Here is a 24,580-nt window from a genome sequence, read left to right on the forward strand (position 1 = left end):
AGGCCCACCCATAGGAGCTCACTGGAGGCTCTGTCTCCAAATACAGACCCATCCTGAGGTACTTGGGGTTAGGACTTCAGCATGTGAATTTGTGGCGGATGTGATTCAGCCCAAAATATCTCTCAAGGACAAAACCTTATGCTGTAAGTCATGTTATACCCAGCCCTCAGGACTACCTGACCCACAGTGTGCACTCAATTTTTCTAAAGGCAGGAAAAGAGACTAAGATGAAGAGAAAGAGCACACGTGGGAGGGATGGTTCAGAGTTGGCAGCTTAACCCAAGGCGTGGAGAAAAGTGAGGCGGCCAGTGTGAAGCAATACAGAGAACGGCATGACCAAGACAAATGTTCATTTTGTTGAGCTGTGGGAAATGAAACTGAAGGTTAGGCCCAATACTTGAAGTCCTGAGTGCCCAGATGAGGCACTTGGAATTTACACTGTGAGCAACAGAGCTGCCCTGAGAGGTCATGAGCAGAGGAAGAACTTTGAATGTTAGTGGAAAATCTGGCATTGGAGAACTTCTGCCTAGAGACATGCAATTTTTATTAAGAATTCCAGAAAATTGTGAATAGTGCAAGGAAAAAACAAAACCAAACCCTGCCTCTTTCTGGTCAAAGGTTGACTTTTCTAATAATAAAGCATTAGGTAACAGGACCATTAAGACCTCATTTAAAAATTGATCTTTTTTATGATATAACCAGGTCAATTTCTAGAGGGGTGGGTCACCACCCTTGTTTAGAGCTTTCAAAGGGTTCATTCCACTGGCCCTCTGGGAGATCCCAGCAAGTGGCTCTGTCTTCTTTTATTGGTTTGATTTTATATGGTTACCTCGCCCTGCTCACAAGACCACTGATCTGTGTTTGACAAAGATTCTCTCGTGGTAATTAACCAAAAAAACCCAGGAGCTAGTAAGGCAGAAAGATTTCTAAGCTTAAGTAACTGGTGAGATAGGGGTGCAGCTGGCCTCAGGCATGCCTGCAACCAGGAACTTTGGTCCTTCAAACCTCTCTTGTGCGGGCTTCATTCTCTCAGGCTGCCTGGCTGTACAGGACTCACAGCCTCAATGGTTACATCATTAACTTCCTTCCCTTCCTCACCAGAGGAAAATTTAAGAGTCTATCAACCAACCCCAACCTCTGGTCTAATTTGAATCCCAGTTCAAATAAACTGTTTTAAAAAATAAAAATTTGCACCTGACTTGGTATTTGATAATGTACGAAATCGTTGTTAATTTTTAAGGCAGGGTGATAGTATTGCGCTTATTTTTTTGAAAGAGTCCTTATCTTTTGAAATTCATACTGAAACGTTTATTGTGAAAGCTACGATGTTGGGCATTTGCTCCTAAATAATAATGCAGGGAGAAGTGGGTGAGGGTTGGGTGAAACAAGATTAAAGAGGACCCTTCTTCACCAGAACCAACTGGAAAATTCCAGAGAAACACTGATTAGGTCATGTACCCACTCCTGCCCAAAAAGATGCTTATGCTTGACCTGGGGAGGAGAAAATCCCTCCTCAAAAAAGGGGGGTGCTAACCTAGACTGATAAAATAATAAATGTCTGTTTTGGGGCCTCAAAGAAATTATTTTTATTTTCAAGCATTTTGAGGTTACATGTTTGGTCCTGGTGACCTGATAGGTTAAATTTTCCAAGACAGTCTCCACTTCATTTAATGTAATTTTTTTCTCAATAAAGTGTATAACTAAATATGATTTGTGTACACCTTTGTACAATTTCATATGGATGAGTGAGTGACTAAATCTGAAAGTCATTTGTCAAACCTTGTGCCCTTGGTTTCAGAAAACTGGGTGGGTTGCTCTACTGTTGAGCACACTGGCAAAATTAGCAAGAATCTCATGATCGTTCTTCTTTTTTTTTTTTTTTTTTCGTGGAAGAAGCCCATGATCTTTCTTCTTTACTTCTGATCTCTTTCATCTGTCTGTTGACCCACTTGAATGGGATCCTCATGACCTTAGATTCTGTTGATCGTCCAGGTCTAGGTGTTGTTGACCTACAAACAATCGGTGAAAGATATGTTTGCTAAGCAATTGATAAATAATGTTTTCCGCATTAGACTCTATTTGGGGTGTGAGGCTTTTTTTGCTGGCTGCCTGTTAAATCATCATTCCAAACTTCTTTGAATGAGACTCTTGAGATCGTGAGGGCAGGAATTTGGGGTTTGCAGAGTCCAAATCATGATATCCCCTCTTAGGCTGCAACTAAATACAAGACTCTTGATCTAATGGCAGGCATCTCTAATGGTTGGTGGCAGGGAGGAATGGTTGGAAGGAGGACAGTAAGGGCAGGAAATGGGCAAGGAAGTTAATGCACGCAGGGGAAAACCACACCTGGCATTAGACAATAGGTGTGAGAGTGGAAAGGAAGAGACAAGCCTGAGAAACACTGTGAAAGAAGAATCCGTAGAACTTGGTGACTAAGTGGACTTCCAGAGAGAAGAGGAAGGGAGAGTCAGAGACTGCTAAACGGCTTTAATCTGTGGTAGAGGCAAAGGAAATGCTCAACCTTTAATAGAAATGGAGAAGCTGGGAGTGAGAGCACGGGACTGTACAGTTTTAGACATACTGAGATCGGACGAGACAGAAAACCATCTCAGGTGGTTGGAAACCCAGCATCACTTGTAGTTAACATTCAGGAGGGGAAGTGCAGAGAGGTGGAAACCCCAGCACCAGTTCAAAGACCAACCCAGTTAGGGGTCAGAGGGCACCAGAGGGGCCACACAAGTCAGTGACAGAAAGGATTCCCAGGTGATCTTCACATACTTGTACGTGGCCCTGGAAATGTTGAGATTAATCAGTGGGAATAGGTCTATTTTTTCTCTCCTTTTCTCTTTCTTTTATTTTTTTAACTTCTTATTATGGAACACTTTTAAAATAAACAAAAGTAAGAATAATATAATGAACCGCCATGTCTCTATCACCCAGCCTCCATAATGATCAGATTGTGGTTAATCTTTTTCATCCCAACCCTCACCCACTTCTCCCTGCATTATTATTTTGAAGCAAGTTCCAGACATCATAGGTTTCACAATAAATATTTCAGTATGAATTTCAAAAGATAAGGACTCTTTAAAAAAAAAACAGAAAAGCACAATACCATTATCATGCCTTAAAAATTAGCAATGATTTCTTATATTACCAAATACCAAGTCAGGTTAAAATTTTCATCTTTTAAAAAACAGTTTATTTCAATTGGGATTCAAATTACTCTACAGATTGGGATTGGTTGATAGGCTCTTAAGTCTCTTTTACTCTATGGATTCTCTCTCTCCCCCTATCCTCATTCCTCACCCCACCCCCACTCCCTACCCCGCTTCCAATTTATTTGTGAAGAAATGAATTTGTTTGCCCATAGAATTTCCCACAGTCTGGACTTTGCTGGTTGCATTCCCTTGGTGTATGTTGGCATGCTCCTCTGGCTCGCTATGTCTATATGTTGGAAGCCTTGATCAGATTCAGACCCACTTTAATTTCAAATGTTATGCAAAAAGATGTCCAGTGAAGGTGCTGGAGGGAGCCACGGCAGCGGATAGGATCAGCGGGAAACAGTGTAAAGCAGAAGGGTTCTGAGAACCCCTGAGGCCCCTTAGGGAGGGTGACATTTAAGGGGCAGGCAGAGGAGGACACTTCTGGTAAGGAGGGGCAGAGGCGCAGCCGGGCCAAGGCTGAGGTAGGACCTTGAGGCTCAGACCGGGTGGTAGAGCGTGCAGGTGTCTTCACCCCAGACCCGGGCAGTGGCAGAGCTGCTGACCCCTCTTTACCTGCAGTAGAAAGTAACCTTTCTTCTGCAGGGGCTTCTGGTGGCCCCAGAGAGAAAACAGGCAGGAACACTGCCGGATGCATGGGCAACACGAGCCTCGGGGACAGGGCTAAGAAGCAAACACGCACAGCTCCTGGCTTTGATCCGGCACCCGGGGGGGAGGGGGAGGAGGGGAGGAGGCTCGCTGCCGGATGCCCCGCCATATGACGAGGCCAGGCGGTGTCCTCCTGGCCCTCAGTGTGGCCATCTCTTGCAACAGTCCCTGCATCTGACTTTGCAATTTACACCCTCGCCCGCTGGCCGGCCTGGCGGCTCCCTGCAGAGGGCTCCTGATTCTCCAGCTGCTTCTCCTTCATGTGCTAGAGAGATCCTAGCGATTGGCCTGCCTTCCCTCACTGCTCAGGGACCCTGCTCTTTTTCAAGGTATCCACTACGCAGTATCCTCACTGCCGTGTACCACTTTCTTGCTGCCTATGGCAGTATTTACAGTCACCTTTGTGCTAGGCTTTCAATGATAAAACTTTTGGACTCTTACAAAATCAGTGGGTTGCACCACCACACAGACACCTGGCCTCGGGTCAGTGGATCAGACCAACTTGGCCACCTGTGCCCCAGCAATGCCCATTTGGCTGGGCCAGCCTCGCTGGAAAGCCAGGAGCAACATGTCCTTCTCTGCTTTGGAAAGTCCTGGAAAGAGGCTGGGCCTGCCACAAAGGTCTCTCTTCAGAGGAAAATGCTACACAGGGCTTCTGAGCCCTAGTAGGAAGCCTGTGAGCTGACCAGCACTGTCAATCAGTTCCCCTTCTCTAACTGCCCAGGCATCCCCAAATCTCAGCGTCAGTTGCTGCTTTGCTTGGCATCTAAGGCCTCTGTGACGAGGTTAACTCGATACCAACAGATGCCGGATAGCACTCGTTAACCCCCAATGTAGATTAGTATAAAGATTTGATTGCCTTAACCATGAATATCTAGACTTTCAGGAAATGGAATAAAGGATGGGGGCAGATAGGGTTCTGGCATGGGGAGCAGCCCTGCACAGATCTGGGTGTGTCTGCAGATGGGGGTACCCTAACATGAAGGCCCTGGCTCTTAGTAAACGGCCCGGATGGGGGGAGGCAGGAGATGTGAAAGGAAAGGAAACTGTCATTTTACTGAACATCGAGACAGGCATTACGCTGGTGCTGAGATACATGCAAAGACTAACTTCTGGGAAGGAGAGCGTTAAAAACTATGGAGGTGGAAACGGGCACTTTTTGTTACTCCTCTCCCGATAAAATAAAGCCAATCTGTGCAGAGTGAAAGACGTCTTGAAAGAAAGTGGATGCCAGCAGCAGGAGACCCCTCTGCCTGGCACTGAACCCCCTGCCAACACAGCTCATTTCCTCAGCAAAAGCCCCTTAATAGGATCTCAGCCTCAAACAAGGCACAGGGCGTAGGGCTGGCACTGTTGACGCAGCTGCTTCGGAGGTGCCCTGGGGCGCTGCTGGAGCTGAGCCGTGGCTCAGGAATGACTTCAGCCCCATGCTCTCGAGATTCCCGCAGGCCCCTCAGTCCCCACCTCTTAAAGAAGGAAGGACGTGTCTCACATCCAAACTCATCTCTGCAGGAACTACTTACCGGCAAACGGAGCCAAACTAGGCATTTCCAGCACATAAACCATTCTCCCTGTGCCCACTGGACAGGACGCAGTTCCCTGAAGCCCTCACAAAGAAGCTGCAAAGGTCACTGGGTCAGGCCTGGTAGATGGCCAATGTCTTAAACCCTCTGTAGGCCCAGGAGCCCCCAGGACAGGCCTGAATGCTATGCTAGCCTGCAAGCCTGGCTGGCTAGGGGCCCTGTGCTGATGACGTCAGCCTTAGGCTTTCAGATAAACAGCCATATGGTACTAACAGATGCAAAGCTAGTTGGTTTGACTGGGCAAGGAGGGTATGTTTAACTTCTAAGTGATCTGAATTATCATCAATGTTGTCTCCCTGTTATAGAAGTTACTTTTTACTGCATGTTGCTTTTCTGAAGTTATTTTCTCCCTCTGACTTAGACAAATAGCATAGGGAAGGTGATTGGAGGGGAAGAAAAAGGGGGGGGGGGATCCTGGGAATTATGCTTCAAAACCACAAACCTGAGGAAAAGGGGAAGTGAGGGAGAGAGGGTTTTTCTGTTTTTAATTGCAGTTCAACTGCATAGCACAGCGCTATAGAAGTGAATTACGACACCAGAAATTCTCTGCCCAGCTTCTGGGTGTTGATACATTTTAATTCTTATGTGTGACATGAACAGTTTTAGTGTATATTAATTACCTGCCATCTGGCCTATTTCTTTTAAACATACCTCTGAATTAATGGAGCTTTATGTGCCTTTTGTTTTGTTTATATAAATCTTTTTTTTCTTCTCAAAATTCAAAGTGGAAAGAAACCCAGCATTCATTTTTAGAAGCCCATTCTCTAAAGTTGAAGAGATAAAAATGTGTTTCTTCTCTTAAGTTTATTTGTTTGATAACCTCAATTTATTAAAGCATCCAAAACGTAAAAGTGCAAGATTCCAACTTTAATGGCAGTGAGATCCCAACAGATGAAGTCCAGTGACCTGGTTCTCTCTTAAAGTGACAGAAGTTTGTATATAAATAGATTAAAATAGCAAACACTCATGTAGCACTTATTAAGTACTAGGCACTGTTCTAAGCACTTCATAGGTATTGACTCATTTCATCATCGTAAAGGTTCTACAGACTAGGCACCGTCATTACTCCATATTAAGGGTGAAAAAATTGAGACACAGAGAGGTTAGATAACTTGCTAAGGGTCACACTCTAGGAAGCAGAGGAGCCAGCACATAAATTCAAGCTGCCTGGGGTCAGAGCCATATTCTCGTCCCATATGCTATGACTTGCAAAACTAAAAAGAGCTTCCCTTAGGACACAGTGGTCCCTCAGGGGAGCTGTCCTGAACTCGAGCTGAGTCCTTGTCTGGATATGAGGTTTATGAGTTGACGGGCTCCTGTAGGCAAGAATAATGAAGGTGCAGAGATGCTGAGTAACTTGCCCCAGCCTGTGCGGGTGCTACGTGGCTGCACAGGTTTCAGAGTCATTGTGGAACATCAAGAACATATTAAACTGCTTTTAGATATTTGTAAAATCCTTAGAAAAAATGAATATGTAACCATCAGCAATATTTTAAAATCAACAGATTTTTTTAAATCACCAACTACGTTAAAGCACGTCTTTAAAGTAAACCTCATACATCAAAATAAGGTGGTAGCATTAGTTTTATGGAAGTAACACAGTTTTTACCCTCAGTAATTTTAGAATTAATAATTGAGATAATGTACATGCAAGTTTACAAGTTTGATTAACATTGTTGAAAAAATGTCATATGGCTCCATAACTAACTGATTTGTTGTTGTTGTTTGTTGCTTTCTGTGTCTTCCACTAGAATATAAACTCCGTGAGAATAAAGACCTTGTTTACCTTGCTCCCTGCTATAGAACAATGCCTGGTACGTAGCAGGTGCTCAATAAATGAATATTGAATGTATGAATGAATGAGTGTATTTACCAGCCTTGTTGAGGCTGTGAGCTTGGATAAACTCTGTGAGTCTGTGGACAATGAAAAGAAAGGAAGAATCTCGAGGAATTCTGCCATTCAGAGGATGGGAGTAAAAACTGGAGTCAGAAAGTAATCAGTGGGATGGAGAGCAAAGCAAGAAAGTGAAGGACCATGAAAGTCAAGAGTAGGGAGAAGTTTGGGAAGTGGTGAATAGCATTAGGAAACACTGCAGAAAAAATTTAAAGGGTGATAAAGGGAAGGCACTGTTGCATTTGGTCTTTGGGGCTGAAAAAAAGGCAGCTGCAGAAGAGAAATTGGAGTGGAACCCCATTTGCACAGGAATTAAGGAATAATTAGGACACTAGGCAGGAAGCTTGGCAGTGAATAGAAGGAAAGAGAGTTGACAGCATTGGGCATTTGCTTGCAGAATGCAAGGACATTGTTAATTCAGTAGAAAAGTGTCATGTTGCCACTTTGTCACTGTCTCAAGTGGGGGCTCCCTCTCACTTGTCCTTTGTCCTAAAAGAACAAAAGGGGCCTTGAATTTCACGAGTGCCCCAATGATGCTTCTGAGAGCTCAGGCTTTGGAATCAGACTGTCCAGGTTCAGATCCTAGTTCTTCCTATTACCAGTTGAAGAAGAAGAAATGACTTAAGTCCCTAAGTTTTCTCATTGGTAAAGTAGAGATTCAGTCACTGAATATTATTAAGTTCCTACCATGTGCCAGACACAATTCTAGTGAGGGAGTTAACACACCAGCAATAAATAGATCTCGGTACTATTCCAAAAACATGAAGCTAACTAATATTTTAAAATTATATCTTGACTTCTGTTTCCGGGAAGATGGAGTAGATATACTTTTCCCTGTTGCTAAGTAAAACTTAAAACCCTGGACATTGTATATAAGACATGAGAAGACTCTGAAAGGTGGAGAGAAAAAGACAGACAGGCTAGGGACTTTGGGATCTGAGGCACAACCTGGTGATGAGTTCCCTGGGTTTTCTTTTAGCCTCGTGGTTCTCAGATCTGGAGCTGAAGAAGCTGGCATCCCCTAGAAATGCCAAAAGGAGCAAACAAACAAAAAGTCCCCAACAAAAGTCAAAAGACCAGGAAAGGGGCAACTTAACAAGAGTAAAAACTTTTAAACTGAACCACTTACCCCAGCCAAAAGCCACAGAAAAAAGTGTGGCTCCACTCCCACCCACACCAGCAAAGGGGGAGTGGAAGCCTAGACTTCCTGCCCAGCAGGGTATATCAAAGGACCCCAACTGCAACCCCTCCGCCACACACACACATTGAAATGGTATAAGAGAAGCCCATAGGGAGCCAGACTTTCATCCCCACCTGACAGTAATGGGTTGTGCCCCTATGATGTCAGTAGAGACCACATGGGGCATCTGAATTCCACCCACAGCAGCAGTAACAAGGCAACCCTCTCCATCCCTGCTGGGGTGGTGTCAAAGGCAGTCGAGTGGAGAGGCAGGACTTCCACTGCTGCCCAGAGATAATGAGGCCGCCTTTCTATGGTGTCAGTAGTGGCCACATGGGGAACAATAACAAGGCAGTCCTACCTCTCCCAGCCAGGGTAATATGTATTGGTGGATGCCTCATGGGATCCAAACCTCCCACCCCTGCCCAGCAGTAACTAGGAGCCCCTTTCCTCTCCAGTGTCAACAGAGATCAAGTTGTGAATCTGGACTTCCACCCCAACCTGGAAGCAACAAGGCAGTGCCCCTCCCTTCCTCTGCCAGGAATCAGAAGAGCCAGTTAAAACAGGAAAGTTTAAGTAAGATCCAGAGTCTCATAACATAATATCCAAAATGTCCAGTTTTCAACTGAAAATTACTCATCACACCAAGAATCAGGAAAATTTAATCTTGAAAGAGAAAAGATCATCAATAGATGTCAACACTAAAATGACAGAGATATTACAATTATCTGACCAAGATTCTAGAGCAGCCATCTCAACGATGCTTTAACAAGCAATTATGAACATGCTTAAAACATGAAAAAATAGAAAGTCTGAGCAAAGAAATGTAACGTCTCAGCACAGAAATAGAAAATGTAAAGAAGAACAAAGTGGAAATTTAAGAACTGAAAAATACAGCTAAAGTTAAAAAGTCAGTGAATGGGCTCAACAACAGAATGGAGGGGTCAGAGGGGGAAAAAATCTGTGAACTGGAATATAGAGCAATAGTAACTGCCCAGTTTGAACAATACAGAGAAAATAGATTGGGGGAAAAAAATATGAACAGAGGCTCAGGGACCTATGGGCCCATAACAAAACTCTAACAGTGATGTTGTCCAAATCCCAATAGGAGAGAAGAAAGAGAGCAAGGCTGAAAAATCACTTGAAGAAATAATGGCTGAAAACTTTCCAAATTTGGCAAAATTCATAAACCTACAGTTTCAAGATGTAAGTAAATCACGAACAGGATAAACCCAAAGAAACCCCATACCAGGCTAAACTTCTCAAAACTAAACACAGTATTTCTTCTTATATTTATTTCAATGTAATTTTATGCCATTGAATATAATAATAAAATTTCAACAACAATAACAAAAACCCCTAAACACAAAAAATCTTGAAAGCTAAGAGAAACAATACCTTACTTAAAGAAGAAAAACAACTTGAATAATAGTAGATTTCTCATCTGAAACCATGGAAGCCAGAAGGAAATGGTATAACATTTTTTTTCTTTTTTTCCAGTACGTGGGTCTCTCACTGTTGTGGCCTCTCCCGTTGCGGAGCACAGGCTCCGGATGCGCAGGCCCAGCGGCCATGGCTCACGGGCCCAGCCGCTCCGTGGCATGTGGGATCTTTCGTGTCCCCTGCATCGGCAGGCGGACTCTCAACCACTGCGCCACCAGGGAAGCCCGGCATAACATTTTTGAAGTGCTGAAATAAAAGAACTGTCAACCCAGAATTCTATATCTAGTAAAACTATCCTGCAAGAATGAAGGGGAAATCAAGACCTCAGCTGAAGAAAAACTAAGAAAGTTCATCAGCAGCAGACTTATCTTAAGAAAATGGCTAAAGGAAGTTCTCTAAACAGAAAGGAAATGGAAAAGGAAGAAATCTTGGAATATAAAAAAGGAAGATAGCACAAAAAGAGTAAAAAATATGAGTAAATACATTTCCTCCTCCTCCTAGGTTTTCTGAATTACTTTTGAACATTGAAACAAAAATTATAACACTGTATGATGTTCTTCTATGTAGAGGAAATATTTAAGACAATTAGGAGCAGGGGAAGGCAAAGAAATGTAAAGGGAGATAAGGTTTCTACACTTGACTTGAACTGATAACATATTGACACCATTAGGTTGTAATAAATTATGCATATGTAAAGTAATACCTGGAGCAACTACTAAAAAAGCTACAAAGAGATACACTCAAAAACACTATAGCCATAGGAAAATGTACAGATTAACGTTATTATGAAATTAAAATTAAAACAGTATAGATACATAAAACATAATTCAAGAAAAAGTTCAAGTAATCCATAAAAAAGCAAAGAAAATAAAACAGGAAAATAAGAAATAGAACAAACAGAAAATAAAATGGCAGATTTAAATTCTAAATCAATAATTACATTAAACATAAATGATCCAAATATACCAACTGAGGGATTTCCCTGGTGGCACAGTGATTAAGACTCCATGCTCCCAATGCAGGGGGCCTGGGTTCAATCTCTGGTCAGGGAACTAGATCCCACATGCATGCCGCAACTAAGAGTTTGCATGCCACAACTAAGGAGCCATTGAGCCACAACTAAGGAGCCCTCGAGCCACAACTAAGGAGCCCTCCTGCCACAACTAAGACCCAGCACAACCAAATAAATAAACATTTAAAAAATAAATTAAAAAATAAATATACCAACTAAAAGACAGAAATTGGCAAAATTGATTAGAAAATATGACCCAATCGAATGTTGTCTACAAGAAACTCACTTAAATATGACTATATATGTAGGTTGAAAGTAAAAGGATAGAAAAAGACATATCATCCAAATATTAATCAAAAGAAAGCCAGAGTGGCTATAATAATATCAATAAAGAACACTTTAGAGCAAAGAAATTTACCAGAGATTCAGAGGGACATGACATAATGACAGAAGGATTAATCCACCAAGGAGACATATCAATATTAAATATGATGGAAGCACCAAACGATAAGAGCTACAAACTACATGAAGCAAAAGATAGAATTAAAAGAAGAAACAGACAAATACACAATTATAGTTGGAGAATTCAACATCCCTCTCTCAACTATGGATAGAACTAGACATAGAGTCAGCAAGAATATAGATCATCAAGCAACAGAATTTAACTGACATTTATAAAACACTTCACCCAACAAGAGCAGAATACATATTCTTTTCAAGTGCTCATAGAACATATGCAAAGATAGGATTATATCCAAATTTCACATTTAAAAAAATCCACTAATCAGACCTATTGATACTTTAAATATCTAGATATAAATACTGGGGTTTTTTGGAGTTATTTTATCAAAAGCAAAGATTTCAAATGAAATTTATTTCACGTTCATTGGGAATGATGTTGACTGCAACTGCCATCACCGATAACTTCTTTCTTTCTTGCCCAGAGGGGGCACAGCAAATTAAGGCAAGGGAGGCACACAATTTAAATAAACAAAAGTTATGAAAATCAGGATTTACAGAGAAGATACTTTCATATTCCCAGATGTTTTCGCAAAAGGTTGGCCAAAATATTGTTTTATTGGAAGCTCCCCAATTTTAGCCCAAATTCTCTCTCCTAACTGAATAGTACTGTTTACATTCCACTTCTATAGGCAGTTTCCTACATTAAGGCACGTGTACAGTGGCTCTGATGAAAGTTTGTCATTTACCTTCTCTGGGCACACAAACATAAACTCATAAGCACACATTTGATCACTATTGTCACACAGCAGCAAGATGAAATTTGAACCTGTTATTCAGCAAAGGATATATGCACATACATTTCATTTCTTCAAGCTCCCAGCCCCTCAACTGACCAGACTGCTCTGGTTATGAGTGACAGAAATTCAAATCAAACTTGCTTAAGCGAAAGGGAGGAACTTCCTGGAAGGCCCATAAAACCCAACTGTTGGCAGGACAAGGGGTGTCAGTGGAAATCAGGTACAATGGAACCATGAATTAGATGTTTTTAGGACTTTCTCTTCCACTCTCTTTCCTTTATTTCTACTTCTTTCTAAATAGGAATTTCATTTTCAGATTTCCACGTGGCTGAAAACATGGCCACCAGTGGTTCTTGAGACTCACATCTCTTGCCATCTATGTGTCTGTTTCCCCAGCTCCAGCTCAAATAATTTCGGGAAATGAGAGAGATGCTGGTTCATAAGACAGCAGGTGGTAGATATATGCTATAGTCTCACGGTTCCATCCGCCACAAACACCTCTTCAAACCCTAATCCCCATGATGAATACCTAGTTTACTTTAAAGGTTCCATTTAAGCATTATTTCCTCTAAGAAATTCTTTTCTAGTGTCTTCTTACAATATAGTTTAACACTGTTCTTTGGATCCCTACATACCTTCTATGTATTTACCTCTATCATGGATCCAGTGATGCTTTATTTTGCTTATTTGTTTACAGGTCTCTTTCTACTGGACCCTGGCATCATAGACATCTTTGCTTTCCCACCCTAACAGGGCAGCTAGTTTGCTGAATGACTGCTGACGATTTTTTTTTTAAACAAAACCCATTGCACAACTCATTCCAGGTGTAGACAATGAGTAGTTGGAACCATCAATGTGCTCACTAATGTGCATGAAGTAGTGACTACAGTAGCAGAAGAAATCGCTGATGTTCACCCAGGAAGAAGGAAAAGGCCTGCCCCAGACTAAGGTCACACTTAGCATTTAATTTGCATTCTCTACTCCCTAGTGTGGTTTCCTTGGTTCAGGAGAGATAAAACTCCAAACAGAAAGTGTCATGTCAACCTCAATAGTGATTTAAATCACTACTAAATATCTAAGCAGTTACATCCCAGAAATGTCATTGAAAAAAATTCCCATCTAGGGAGTCTGCATCAAGATTAAAAAATTTAAAACTCAAGACACACACACACACACACACACACACACACACAAAGCAAAAAGGACCCTTCCCCTTTCCCCCTTGAACAAAGAGGGAAAAAGATGAAGGAAGAGCCAAGTGATTTTTTTTTCTTTAATAGTGGGAGAAAATTTACCCTGGATGAGAGATGCCCTTTGCCCCAGATAATAAGTTCTCCACATCTAGGAGCTCTGGGCAACTGCAGAACCAAGCTCAGACCTCCCAGTGGCCTATGAACTGCTCTGTGGATAAGACAGGAGAGTGGCCTTTCAGCAGAGCAGCCATCCCTCAGAGCCACGCCTGCCCCAACTTCCTTTTCCCTCCTGTTTCTCCATCCTGCTCGATGCATTTTCTAGGAACATTCTATGAACCTGGACCAGTGCAGCTGACTGGCGGGGGCGGGGGGCAGATTAGTTGCAATAGTAAGTCTTTTCTGGTGGGAGCAAAATAGGTATCTCTGACCTCCAGTTTTTCACCAGGACCTAGCTGAATTGGTCCGTCGGAGCCCATACCCCAAGGCACACAGTGGCTTAATTTTCCCTCTGACGTTCAGCATAGATCCCTCTATTGCTCATCCATCCTCTCTCACTCTCACTTACAGGCATAGACATGAAAAAAGTCAGAGAGAGTAAGAACTAGCTCCCCACAGCAAGTTTACAAGGTGAGCTGAGCAGCTGTGTGGGGCATCAGTGCATACAGGACATCACTAGAATAACTCAGAAATGCGTTTCTATTAACTCAGGTCCCACAAGCAATTCCTCACATAACCAGTAGATGTGAATTGGTCCCACGTCCACAGAAAGTGTGGGGAAAATAGTCCTCACCAGCATCAGCTCCATCCACACTAAATTAATCTTGAAAATTGATTTAAATGAATATGTTTGGATGGGCTAAATTATTAGTCTGCCTCATATTCCTTGGTCGAGTACAAGTGCCCACTTCTCTTGTTTATTATGGTTCATATCTGAGCTAACCAATCAGAAAACAAAATGGAAATCTTGTTTTACTTCGTATCTGTCCAAAGCCAAGAGAAAAAAAAATTTAAGAAGAGTGTCAAGATGATTTAGAACTCTATTTCAAGTTTTTGCTCAGAGGCATGGTAACTTGCAGTGTGGTTTACAGGCTTCTAGTTTATTCTCCTCCTCTCTTCTGTTGCCTCTTCACTGTTTGAGGAGGGGGAAAAAAAGGAAACCAAGACGGTGAAAGAGAAAGCTGATGGGGTGGACTAATGTTTGATTGATGCTCCAGAATATGCCATTTTGGACAAACAGTAATTTAAAAAAAAAAAAAAGATTTATGAAGAATGATCAAGTGTGACCACTGACTTCTCAAAGAGTCTTTTATTTTTAATAAAAGGGGGTTATGAGAACATTTCTTCAAGAAGTGACCTCCTCTAATGTATTTAAAATACACTTCAGAGTCAAATACAGATGGAAATTGAATATATGCCTAAGATGGCTGATGATATTGGTTCACGTGGATCTATACCTCACATCTTGCTTCAAATTCATGCCACGTAAGAAATCAAAACACAAAAAATACTAAAAGAAATCATGGGAGAAAAGATTTTCTTATAATCTTCAAGTAGGCAAAGAATATAAAGAACTAAATCAAAGGATAATTAAATGGCTTTTACATATATGAAAAGGTGTTCAAATTCATCCATAATAAGACAAAGACAAAGTAAACTATTCTGAGAAGTGATGTAAGTACATAAATCCTGTGTTCCATTCTACCCAGGAAATCCTTATAAATATTGACAAAGGCTATTATGCTGGCTTTTCACAGAACACTACATGGAATGGTGGCTTAAATGACTTCAGTTATTAAAGGAAGGTTTGACTTCAGAAGGCCGGAGGCCTTAGCTGTATTTGATTACAATTGCAAAATAAGATAACATATTCCCACTAAATTAAAATAATGTTCTTAGAATAAAAATTAAGAATATTTTTCCAGTATGATCCTTTTCAAATTGTATTATTAAGCTAAAATGCAGACTAAAAAAAACTACACAAAATATACCAATTTTGTGTATTATATGTATGCCAAGGAAAATATTGGAAGGACAGAGACTAGAACGTTAATGGTGGTTATTTCTTACCCGGTAAAATTATAGTTGATTTTAAAAAGGTTTTCCTTTATGCTTTTGTGTTTATTTTTCCCCTAAGATTTCTGCAATGAGCACATGTAAGTTACTTGTGTAAAAAGAAAATACATTAATTTTAGAAAATGATCTCTCAGTAAAGAGAGAATTACACACTCTCCCTAACCAAGACTCAAACAGATCTAATTCTAACGACCACATGGAATAGCTTATAAGAAAGGAGTGGAGGAGGTGTCTTTATATTGCCTGAGAACTTTCTCAGCTTATTAGTCCACTTAGAAGATTAACATAGGATAAAACCACTGCAGCAAGAAACAAATGTAAGATATAGTAAAATAGCTTCTCAAATCATTAATGTTGAGTCCTAAAGAATCTTTGTAGCACCCATAAAAGAGATCTTGTGGTTTTAAAAAGCTCTAAAACTTGCTCTCCGAGAAATTCAATCTGTAGGCCTGTGTTTAAACACACAGGTTATTATTATATAACTAAGCAGCTGGGAAGATTAATCGTGATTAAAAATTAAAAGGAAAACACACAGAACACCCAGGCAGGACTTGTTTAATGAGAGAAGGGTAACTCAAAGGAAAACAGTATTTGTACAGGGTAATAAAAAGTCAACCCACAGACTTATCAAATAAGAATAAAAATATTCTATCTCATATCCGATTCAAAAGGTACGCTTATCAAAGATACGATTACACTAGAAATAACGCAAACAATATTCATAAGCATATACACAAAATGTATTATGGACCATTTCTGATTTATTTCCAAATCTCATGCCATTCTTCAAATCCAAACACCTTAATATGTCTATGATTTACCTTTCCAGCCTTACTTTTCTTTCCTCACACCCTGCTTTCCAACTGTACCTGATAATAGTTGCTTGAACACCATATACACTGTCTACTCACATTTTTTTTTTGGCTGCATTGGGTCTTCGCTGCTGCTCACAGGCTTTCTGTAGTTGCGACAAATGGAGGCTACTCTTCGTTGCGGTGCATGTGCTTCTCATTGCAGTGGCTTCTCTTTGTTGCAGAGCATGGGCTCTAGGGGCACAGGCTTCAGTAGTTGTGGCACACAGGCTCAGTAGTTGTGGCACACGGGCTTAGTTGCTCCATGGCATGTGGGATCTTCCCGGATGAGGGCTCAAACCCTTGTCCCCTGCATTGGCAGCTGGATTCTTAACCACTGTGCCACCAGGGAAGCCCTGCCCACCACATCTTTGACATGAACTTCCAGTTTATCCCGTACATATCAGCCCCAACCCATTTCCTCGGATCCCACTATCCCACCTTATACTCTGGTATGTTCATTCAGACCATAAAGGTTTACGGAGTAGCATCAGGATCTATGATAGGTTCTGGGGACACAAAGATGAATAGAACATTGTCTTGCACTCAAAAGAACTTTGGCTGAGTGAGGGATAGATGTGTAAACAATAGTTAAAATACAGCTGGCTTGCAGGGAGAAAGCATGGCTATGCTTAGTGAAACCAGCCTCCGGTTGGTGATCACTTATTAATCCATCATCCACAAATTCTCCTAAACCACTGCTTGTAAACTCGAGTGCTTACAGAGTAAGCAGGTAACACGAATTTATGAATCAAGCTGGGTGTGAGATAGTAGCTCATGCTGAGACCTGTAGCCAAATGGAGAGTACCTGTCCTGTCTAAAGGCATTCAATCTCACTCTTTTTCAAATGCCATGCCCGAATAACAGAATATGCCTGAAGGCCTGACTTGGTTCAGGCTGCCGGTTTGTGACTTCTGTATACTAAGATTAACAACGTCGTTTAATGTTTACTACATGTAGGTCCCTCTTCTAGGCACTTTGCAAGTATTAACTTACTCCTCACAGCAACTGTGTAGGTGGATATTATGATTTTGCCCATTTTACAAAGGCACAACTTAGGGACAGGAGGGTTCTCATAACTTGCTGAGGTCACACATCTATTAGGGTGGTGAAACTGGGAACTGAACCCAGTCAGGCTCCTTCACAGCCCACACTCTTAAAAGAAGTACTTCATAGCACTATACTGCTCTGTATCTAAACTTTCAAAATTCCTTTATTCAGCTTGAACTACATAATGAATTACATATTTTAAAATGTGCCAAACATTATTCCTTTATTTTGATCAAACTTTTTTAATTGGTATAAACAGACATGATGTAAAAATTTGACCATCTATCTGTTCACCTCTCCATAAATTTCATTACAGTCCTTGCTTACCACCATCTTTCTCACTTGAAGATCTTAATTCTTTAGAAAGAACTTTGCAGTTATACTCCAAGAAATACATATTCATTATAGGAGAAAGCAGGTAGAGTTAAGTGTTATTTAAGGTATTTTCACAATGACTCCCCATCTCCTCTCCGTTCCCTCCAGTCTACCTCCGACATCCTTCCCAATTCTGGGTGTATGTGGATTATTAGTCCTCCAAACAGTAGGACAATGTTTTGTTTTGTTTTCAATAATTATCAGCATAATGTTTACAACTCTGTGGATCTTTCTGGACAAGGCAATCAATCAGGCCGTGTCTTCAGGGAAGTCCTATTTATATGAGCTAAAACAAATCCAAGGACACCTAGGCATTTGGTGAAACAGGCAAAATATAAACTCCCAAGTCTGTGATCTTAAGTCAAAATGTTTCACTAGACCAGGAGATGTAGACACTTTTTATTCACAAACTTTCCTAAGAACTCTGGACGTTACATTATATTCTTTTTACTTAAGTAAGTTGAAGCCAAAACATGTAATCTTAGACAGGCTATTGGTTTGGCCTCCTGGCCTTTGTTGCAACTGCTTCCTCGGCCAGGACCTCCCTACAACATCTGCACCCCCTTCCCAAACCCTGCTTCCTACCCGACCTTCCTGAAACTCCTCACACGCCCCCTCCTCTGAGAAAACTTTGACCTCCAAAGTGGTTACGTGTCCTTCCTATATATACCCAGTGACCAGCACTTAATATCTATTTCAGTTGTTTACTTATTTCTCTAATTTGTAGTTGGAATTTATGTAGTAATTATACTTCTTAACCTACTTTGTACCTGAAATTTATGCATTAACACTTATTTCTGGAAAAAAGTTGTGCCCTTGAGCTTTTAAACTTGGCTGTTTATTTTACAATCTCAAGAATAGTAAAAATAGATGGGTTGTGGGCTTTGGCATTGAACTAATGTGGGTTTGGCATCCAGCTCTAGTTCTAATGGCTGTGTGACCTTGAACTGAGGCAGTTTTATCCTTTGGAAAATAAAGACCTACTGCTCTGTGAATATTAAAGCTTAGGAGCGCAAGAGCACATCACCTGTCCAAGTTCGTGCTAAGGGTTAACTGCTGTTGTATTTCTCAAGAGTAATTTAATTTCATCAAAAGGAGAGATTTAACCAAGAGAAAAAATAATGCCAGCTGATTTGGAACTGCTCAAATGCATTTTATGATAAGCAACTTTACCTACATTGAGATTAATACTTAACATTTGTTATCTGTTGCTCTCTACCTATTCAATATCAAAATACATCTTAAATGGTTTGAAAATGTATCTGACTCCTTTAAATGCTCTAAAAAAGAGATCTGAAAACTGAAGAACAATGTTGGCACCATCTACGGGAGTATCTTTTATGCCAGGAAATTAATAGTACAGTAAATGTCACCGAATAAGACCCTATCTTAATCTCTAGGAGACTGGAAACGTCAGTTCATCCAACTCTCTAAGCATCAAATTTCAAATGGCTTAGAAAAGTATTTTGAAATTATTTACTTAAAGTAAGTTGGCTTCTGAGCCAGTAAAAAATCCAGTAATCCAGTTGAGTGTTTAAACCCCTCTTTTTAACCCTTCTTAGATAGGAACTAAGATGCTTAGCGATTGATTGCTGCCAGATTTAACCTGGTAAGAGTCACAGACAATTCTTACTAATAAAGACTATCTCTAATGAATTTTCAACTCTGGACCATTCAGAATCCCAAGAGGAAATGTGTCCCACTTCCCTGGATTTTCCTCTTTTAGATAAGCTTTAAGCTCTCTAAAGCCACAGGATTAAATAAGAGGATATTCTTTCAGCATCAGTATAAACCAAAAGTACACTAACATAAACAACAGTACTGTATGTTCATTCATTTACACATTTATTAATCTCCACCTGCTCTAAATCAGAAGCCATACGAGGTGCTGGGGGAATCCCAAGATGAATAAAACTATGTATTCTTGCCCTCAAGCAGCTCTCCATTTGAATTTTATTTGCAAAAGTGTAATACTTTAAGCCATCATTAATTCACAATTGAAGTAGGCACTAATTCATAGCTGAAATCAAAGGCTTGAGATGGCATAGAGAAATGGTACAACAGAGGTGGGAGTGGGCAGGAAACATGACCACTAAAAAGAAAGGAAAAGGAAACTAGGGCATAATTCTGGTTTTAGGAGTCAGAGACTCATTCAGAGTCCAGATCTGCCAACTACCAGCAATGTAAACAATTTTGGTTTTTGCAATTAGTACGTATGTTATAATTAAAAATTTTTAATTACCAAAAATGTTCCTTGTTTCACAGTTTTGAAGATCAGATGAGAACACTGTAAAGTATACAGCACAGAGCTTTTTAGTGGGAAGCTCAACTAGTATAGTAGTTTTAAAAAATGTAGTATCCCCTTAATGAATGTTCAATACAATTTTGTTAATTTAATTTACATTAATACACATTTTTTTTTTTTTTTTGTGGTACACGGGCCTCTCACTGTTGTGGTCTCTCCTGTTGCGGAGCACAGGCTCCGGATGCGCAGGCTCAGCGGCCATGGCTCATGGGCCCAGCCACTCCAGGGCCTGTGGGATCTTCCTGGACCGAGGCACGAACCCACGTCCCCTGCATCGGCAGGCGGACTCCCAACCACTGCGCCACCAGGGAAGCCCTACATTAATACACATTTTGTTAATACAGTTTTGTTCATGATGATAATGCTCAGTAATAGAGAGTGAAGCAAAAGGGTAAACAAAAAAGCAAAAGCCTTCAAATCGGCCAGATCTAAAGTCAAATTAGGGTTGGAGCTCTTGAAATAAGTTATTTTATCATCATGGACAAATTTTCACAGGGTGGTAAAGATTAAATGTTAGAGATACAAGGCCCTCAACACAGCGACTGACACTCCTCAAATATTAACTTCACTCTTCATGATCCCTAAATAAATGCATTTCCCAGCTGTCCTGGACGCCTGGGTTTTGGCTGCTCAGCATGCAAACCTAGTACTTCTTGAGCCCCTTCCCCATTCTTCTCTAAGGGTGAGGACGGGAGGAGACGTGCTTCCCCCTGCCCTCTGGTGGCTGAAGCATGGCCTGCAGCCTAAACACAGCTAAAACAATACTCCTTCCTGGGGCTCGGACTCTGCAGGGATGGCACAGCAGACACTGTCTGGGCTGCTGGTGACAAGGGCGGTGCCTGCAGCAGAATCTGGGCATCACGGCCCCACAGCAACTTCTCATTAATTCTGTGACCTACACACTCATCCAATAAGTGAATTTTCTCCTTATGTAAACAGTTCCTGTTGTTTGTAAACAAGAACCCTAAACTAGTATACTTTTGTAAAACTAATAAAAGTAAATATCAGTGCCACGAAATTATTTTAATATCTTTTTCTCCATGACTGAATATACAAAGATAATGGAAGTAAAGTATTCTTCTGCTGTAAAGATGGGTGGAATATATCAAAATCCACCTGTTGAATTTTCTTTAAATAGTCCTCCAGAGCAACCTGAAAAAAGAGAATAATGGTCACTAGATTAAAGAATGATTATGTCTTTAAAAGAAACAAAAACAAACCCAGCAGGTATTAAGGCTATTTTAGCTTTCCTGAGATGGCCTTCTACATACTAAGAATGTAAATGAAAATTTTAAAAGAGAGCGAGAATAAAGACATCTTCTAAGTTTTCTATGAAGCCAGTAAAACTATGTCACAGATCTAGTACTAGAAACATCAAGCCAATTCTGATCATAATTTAGTGTTCTGGTCAAAATGTGACAGAGAAATTATTTGCCAGGTCTTATTACTAGATTCTGTAGAATACAAAAGGGGTGTTTCATTTGAGGAAAATGAACACTCCCCCCCACACACAGAAACACACAGTGCCATGAGGGGGAGCTCAAGTTGTTTCTTTAAAAAATTATTTTGTGAAAAAGTTTAAAGGGTGTCCATGATGTCCAGGGAGAACAATCACAGGTCCCTATAAACGTCACACCATGCTCCCCGCATCACACAAAACTTGACAAGCCTTTCTCTGGGACCGGGGGTCAGGATGGAAACACTGACGATGGGCAGTGCTCTTTATGCTTTTCAATCTTATTAATTTGTAAATTTTTATTAAACAGAGAAGCCACCTACTTTTGCACTGCACGATGTGAAGCGGCCCCACCGCCTTCTCAGCCCACGTGTACAGCTCCCCTTAGAGTTCTGCAGCGCAACCTGTGTGACCCACAGAGAGCATATGCTTGTCCAAAGGACTGTGTGTTCTCCCAGACTTCTATACACTATAAACGGATGAGTGTACATACAAACAAATTCACTCTCTACTTTTGAAACCCTGCACTTACATATATGTATGGCAAGGAACGTGCATTAATGTGCACAAATGCAAAAAACCTGGAAACAATCCAGGAGTTCTTTGACAAAAAAATAAATGTTCGCACAATGAACTATTAAGCTGCCATGAAATAAATGTAGCTAGATGCAATAATATGGACAGATCTTAGAAACACTCTGTGTGTGTGTGTGTGTGTGTGTGTAACCCAGAAGACATAAACAGAAAATAATCCCAATTTATACAGCTCAAAAAAAAAACAAAAAACCTAAGGGACTTCCCTTGTGGTGCAGTGGTTAAGAATCCGCCTGCCAATGCAGGGGACATGGGTTCGATCCCTGTTCCAGGAAGATCCCACACGCCGCAGGGCAACTAAGCCCATGTGCCATTACTAAGCCTGTGCTCTAGAGCCCACAAGCCACAACTACTGAGCCCACATGCCACACCTACTGAAGCTCGCATGCCCAGAGCCCGTGCTCCACAACAAGAGAAGCCACCGCAATGAGAAGGCTGCGCACCACAACAGAGTAGCCCCCGCTCGCCACAACTAGGGAAAGCCCACGCGCAGCAACGAAGACCCAATGCAGCCAAAACAAAAGCAACATTTTGGTTAGGAATACATAAAATAGGGAAAAGCTTTTCTAGAATAAAAGCAAGATAATAATAAATACAAAACTCAGGATAGCTACTTGGAGGAGGAAGGCAGAGTCAAGGGGATGAAACTGGGAAAACACGTGAGTGCAATTTAATGGTGACGTTCTAGTTCCTGGATTAAGTGGTGAGTTCATGGGTGTTCATTACGTTATCCTTTATAATACATGCGTACGTATATATTCATTTGTAGATATCAAATAAAAAACACGTTAAGAGAAAAAACTTTGCAGATATTTTAGTGTACTTTCACATGTTCTCTGTTATTTTTGGGAAAAAGAGCTCATGTTATTCATAATGTTCTGTAACCTACTTTTTTAAAAATTTAATTCAGATACTGTTATTAACTTTCCATCTCTAAGAACTTTATTATGTTCATTTTAATAGTTTTATAATATCCAATTATAAATAATAGTTAATGAAATTAATATACAAGCACATGAGCGAGTATTATACAGCCATCAAATATTGTATTAATATTTCTAATGATGTGGTTAAATGTTTGATAAATAGGACACTGCCATATAAAGTGTGACTTTAAATATACACAGAAATTCATTTAAAAGAAAGAACAGTGTAAATAGCATTTACCTCTGGGTCTGGGAATTGTAGGTGATTGTTATTTTCTTCTAATATTCTTTTTATATTTTCCAAATCTCTATTATGAGAATGTAATGCTTTTATAATTAGGAGAAAATTCCATTAAAATACAGATGAAACATGACCTCAAAATTAGAGCCCAACTGAGCATTCACAAATTAGGATTTGGTTCATGGTTAATGGTAAATAAATTGTTCAAAGTAACAAATTCATTGCGAAATTCTCAAAGAGGTTACAATTTCTGGGCTTCCCTGGCGCAGTGGTTGAGAATCTGCCTGCCGATGCAGGGAACACGGGTTCGAGCCCTGGTCTGGGGGGATCCCACATGCCACGGGGCGACTGGGCCCGTGAGCCACAACTACTGAGCCTGTGTGTCTGGAGCCTGTGCTCTGCAACAAGAGAGGCCACGATAGTGAGAGGCCTGTGCACCGCGATGAAGAGTGGCCCCCGCTTGCCGCAACTGGAGAAAGCCCTTGCACAGAAACTAAGACCCAACACAGCCAAAAATAAATAAATAAACCAATGAACCGACATTAAAAAAAAAAAAGATGTTAGAATTTCTGAATATAGCTTCTTAAAACCTCATCTATAGAGCACAACATACTCTACCCTAGACTAGTCATTTTCAAACCATTTTTAAACAGCAAAACCTTTTCTTTGAACAAAGTAATTAACAGATGCTCCATATATAAAACAAATGAGAAGAGATGTGCCCCAGCTGGAATGAGGGTGTAGGATAGAAGCAGCTTCTCGGAAATTACCATGTAGTCCCTCCACTTTCTCCTGGCACAGGATGGAAACAGAGCTAGGCTCCAGCCCCTAGAGTTTCTGATCCATTAGGTCTGTGGTGGATCCCAAGATCTACATTTCTAACAGTATCCGAGGCATATATTGCTGGCCCGGGGACCACACCACTAGCCTAAGATACTGGTTCTTAGGCCTAGCTGCACTTCATTATTACTGGGGGAACTTTTAAGAAGTATCAGTGCCTAGATCCAACCTCTTTGATATGATTTAACTGGTTTGGGGACAGGCCCAATATTGCTTTGTTTTGCTTTAAAAGTTCCCCAAGTGATTCTAATGGACAAGCAGAGCTGAGAACAACCTATTTCACAAAAGTGAACAAAACAGACAAAGTCTTGAACTTTCTTAGAGCTTATAAGTCAAGACAGGTGATGGGGTACTTCCCCAGAGGTCCAGTGGTTGGGACTCCACACTTCCACTGCATGGGGTGTGGATTTGATCCCTGGTTGGGGAACTAGGATCC

General features: G+C 40.9%; 1 protein-coding gene across 5 annotated transcripts in view; it reads right to left on the minus strand.

The window, feature by feature from the left end:
• Window positions 1–1,956: 1,956 nt before the first annotated feature.
• Window positions 1,957–24,580, minus strand: part of NDUFAF6 (NADH:ubiquinone oxidoreductase complex assembly factor 6) — a 56,166-nt gene continuing 33,542 nt past the window's right edge. For 3 of the 5 annotated variants that reach the window (XM_024756617.1, XM_024756621.1, XM_024756620.1), the window contains 2 exons: window positions 21,867–21,947; window positions 21,092–21,239 (listed from right to left, as the gene is read on the minus strand). In XM_024756617.1, the coding sequence (XP_024612385.1) occupies window positions 21,111–21,239; window positions 21,867–21,947 (210 nt within the window). In that variant the 3' untranslated portion in view covers window positions 21,092–21,110. Of the gene's footprint in view, window positions 2,010–21,091; window positions 21,240–21,866; window positions 21,948–24,580 lie in introns of those variants that run through there. The other 2 variants (XM_024756619.1, XM_024756618.1) reach the window with 2 other exon arrangements.

Source organism: Neophocaena asiaeorientalis, unplaced genomic scaffold, assembly GCF_003031525.2.
Source record: "Neophocaena asiaeorientalis asiaeorientalis breed wild unplaced genomic scaffold, Neophocaena_asiaeorientalis_V1.1 scaffold29, whole genome shotgun sequence".
Classification (NCBI taxonomy): domain Eukaryota; kingdom Metazoa; phylum Chordata; class Mammalia; order Artiodactyla; family Phocoenidae; genus Neophocaena; species Neophocaena asiaeorientalis.